A 3,425-nucleotide genomic window follows, 5' to 3' on the forward strand; every position below is an offset into this window, starting at 1 on the left:
TCTAGTGTTCTAGCCCCTAAGCTGTGCCCAAACTGTTGCATGCAACAGATGATTCATATTTCTGTTTTGACTGTAGCTTAGTTTTCTTTCTCCTATTATCACAAAAAATATATATATCTGTGGAGGAATAGGGTCATAAAATAATAGATTCATATCTGAGAAAGACTTTAGAAGTCATCTAGTTTAATACCCTCATTTTACAAATGAGGAAGTTAAGTCTAAAGAGGATAGGTGACTTTTCCAAGACCACATAGATAATAAGAAAGCATATATTTCAAAGTTTACCTGGCCCCATATTCTGCAGTCTTTTTGCAATTGCAGCTCAATCACATAAGGTTTTAGTTAGTTGAATTTCTAAGGTAGTAGGTGAAAGCAAAAGTAACCTTCAGGGTATGCAGGTACAAAATCTATACCATCCTATGATGATTAAATAGTGTTTCTTTGGACTATTCCTGCTCTTAGCTAACTCTTCTGCTACTCGCCAGAGTTCCTGGAAGGAAGCTGACAACTGGACTATCAAAAAAAAGGATTATGGCAACAAAAGAGATTACTGAAAGTCTCCAGAATATGCTCACCTGCCACATTTGTCAAGCCTATCTCAAGGACCCCGTGGAGGCTGATTGTGGACACAGTGTTTGCCAATCTTGTCTCAGTCCCTCCAGGGGAGTTTCTACACCTACCTCTTGCTGTACATGCAAGGAAATCTCCGAACCAAGAAGTCTTATTGCCACTTTAAGGAGAAGGGGAAAACTACTTTTTTTTCGAAAAGAAGACCATATACCTTCAAAAGATATCTACAGAAGCCTGAGGGACCCCCCGGCAAGTGTGACAGACACCAAGAGGATAAGAAGTTGTTCTGTGCTAATGATAAGACCCTACTCTGTGAGTCCTGTTCACAGTCCCCAGAACACAAGACTCACAATATCCTCACCATAAAAGAGGCTGCTAAGGGCTGTAGGGGAAAGCTCCGGGAGAATCTGAAACGTGTATATGAAAATGTAAAAGATGTTCACAAGCTAATTATTGATGAGAAGAAGATACCTCAGACATGGGCTGTTGTGTTGACAGAACAGGTAGAAATGACAAGAAAGTCATTTGAGCAAAATTTTCAAGAAATAAGTGAATTCCTGAGTGAGCAAGAAGAGGAGGTCCACAGTCTGGTGGAGCTGAATGAGGAGGAGAATGAAATGTTTGAGCAGCTAAAGGAGAATGAGGAACAGCAAGTAATCCAAAACAGAGAGAAAAAGAGGATGAGCAAGCTCCAACTGTTAGAGTACAAGAATGACCTGAGGGAGATGGGCATAGCACTGGAAGAAAAGGCTGTGATGGCAGATACGGACCTTCTGCAGGATTCAGAAGACATATTGAGCAAGAGTCAGTCGCTGTTGTTTCAAATGCCAGAACCTTTCACACCAAAACTGAGTGATTCTTACTGCATGCATTTAAGACAATTTCTGAGGAAATTTCAAGAATCGAGACTGTTGCAATGTAATTATCCATATGAACTACCAGATGATGACAGAAAGAGGACTTTCACATTTGCAGATCTATCCTCTGGTCAGATGTATGCTATTTATACCTCTGGAAGTCTCCACTACATGAATGGGAGAGACATATCTATTACCCAACTGAGTCTGAGTATGGATGATATTTCTGAGGAGGAAGACTATCCCCTTTTCACCTGTTACTGTTTGCCAATTGAAAGGGAGCGAGCTAGTAGTGACTTCTCTCCTAACCCTTCAATAGAATGGCACTAGGTCAGGGTCCCAGGCAAACCAAGTAGAGATACTTCAGGATGATCCTGAAACCATATCCCACTTTTTAATCTTATGTATAAAAGGGAGCCTAGTTGGAGAATCGGAAGCTGAGTGCTTAAGTTTTTGTTAAAACTGTAAATACATTGTCTAGTCCTATATCTGACAAATGTCATCTGCTACAGAAAATCTGTAAAAGCTTGCCCATTTCCCTCTCTGACTTCAATTTCTATACCACGATAGCATCTATAGGAAATGGGTGTTGGACTTGGAATGAAAGACTTGGAATCCTCCCACCCTTTGATAACCATATGTAGCATAAACAGGTTGTGCCACAGGTTGATTCTTAAGAGTGGCACAGAATAATTGTTAATAAATGTTTTTCTTCCACCTATAAAAAAAAATAGTGTTTCTTTGATAATCCTAGGAAATTATGTTTATTAAGAACATTTTTTAAATCCTCTGCATTGAGAGCATCTTAAATTGATGGTTTTCTGTCACCTGGTGTCTAGCACTCCATAGGCCTCTTTCCAAATTTAATTTTCTTGTTTCCTTTCCATGGTCCACTGAGTCCTTCCTTAATTATCAGATTACAATGTTCAACATGATTTTTGGTATTGTTTATTTTGTAAACCTGAATGAAAACAGACCGTTGACACATGTAAGACCATACCTTCTAATTCAAAGATGCTCCAATTAGTGTCCCACTCAATCTCCAGAATTGAATCTAAAGGAATCAGAAAACCCAATTCCCTTCATATTCTATAACTTCCTCACTATTTCTTGAAAAAGCCTTCCATTCTTTTGGAAGGCAGGACTTTTCAACATATTTAAATAAAGAATATTAGGAAATATTTAGATTGAATATGTACTAAATATTAAGTGATATTGAATGATTATATGGAATACATTGTATTTAATAATCTTAATTTTCACTTTTAATTTTTGTTTTCTTAGTCTTCACAAGCAGCAATCACTCTTTAGATCTCTGGTTGCTGCCCATTTTATTAAAGTAAAATGAGGGCTCAAGGATATTGTTAGATTTCAGCAGTAAAGATGCTTTCGCAGAGTTGCCATCACTGTATTGATGACACAAAGCAATTCATCATGACCATGACTCCCTAAAATGATTATTTTCTTTTGTCTAGACAAGAATTGTGGTGTATTGTTCTATTGATGCTCCCTTATAGACTGAGATTGTTCTTTATTTCTACAAGCAGTTATATGTTATGTAGCATGTATTACACCTCCTTGTACTTCTTCTAATTATTTCCCACAGCAATAACTAGGGTAGGGGAGCTCCAGAGTGCCAAATTTAGTGGGAACTGAAAATAACTCTTTTAATCAAATGAGATTTTATGTTTATTTGAGATAGATATTTAGATTGATTAGATGGATGATGGATGATTAAATGAATAGATGGATGGATGGATAGATACTGTGTGTGTCTTTTAGGCTGGCACATAGTAGGCATTATGTAAATGCTTATTCCTTTCCCTATCCTTTGAAATAGTCAGTCTACAAACATTTATTAAGGACTTAATGTGTACTAGTCACTTTGCTAAGTTCTGGAATAAAAAAGAAAAATAAAGAACCATCCCTGTTTTCAAGGACTCCCAGTATAATGGGAGAGACAACATACAAAATGCATGAACAAGATTATATATACAC

General features: G+C 37.3%; 1 protein-coding gene across 1 annotated transcript; it reads left to right on the forward strand.

The window, feature by feature from the left end:
- Positions 1–531: 531 nt before the first annotated feature.
- LOC122727920 (tripartite motif-containing protein 51-like) lies at positions 532–1,757 on the forward strand. The gene is given in 2 exon segments (XM_043965878.1): positions 532–738; positions 741–1,757. Coding segments are annotated over 2 exon segments (1,224 nt in total).
- Positions 1,758–3,425: the final 1,668 nt, after the last annotated feature.

The sequence above is a fragment of the Dromiciops gliroides genome, chromosome 5, assembly GCF_019393635.1.
Source record: "Dromiciops gliroides isolate mDroGli1 chromosome 5, mDroGli1.pri, whole genome shotgun sequence".
Taxonomy (NCBI): domain Eukaryota; kingdom Metazoa; phylum Chordata; class Mammalia; order Microbiotheria; family Microbiotheriidae; genus Dromiciops; species Dromiciops gliroides.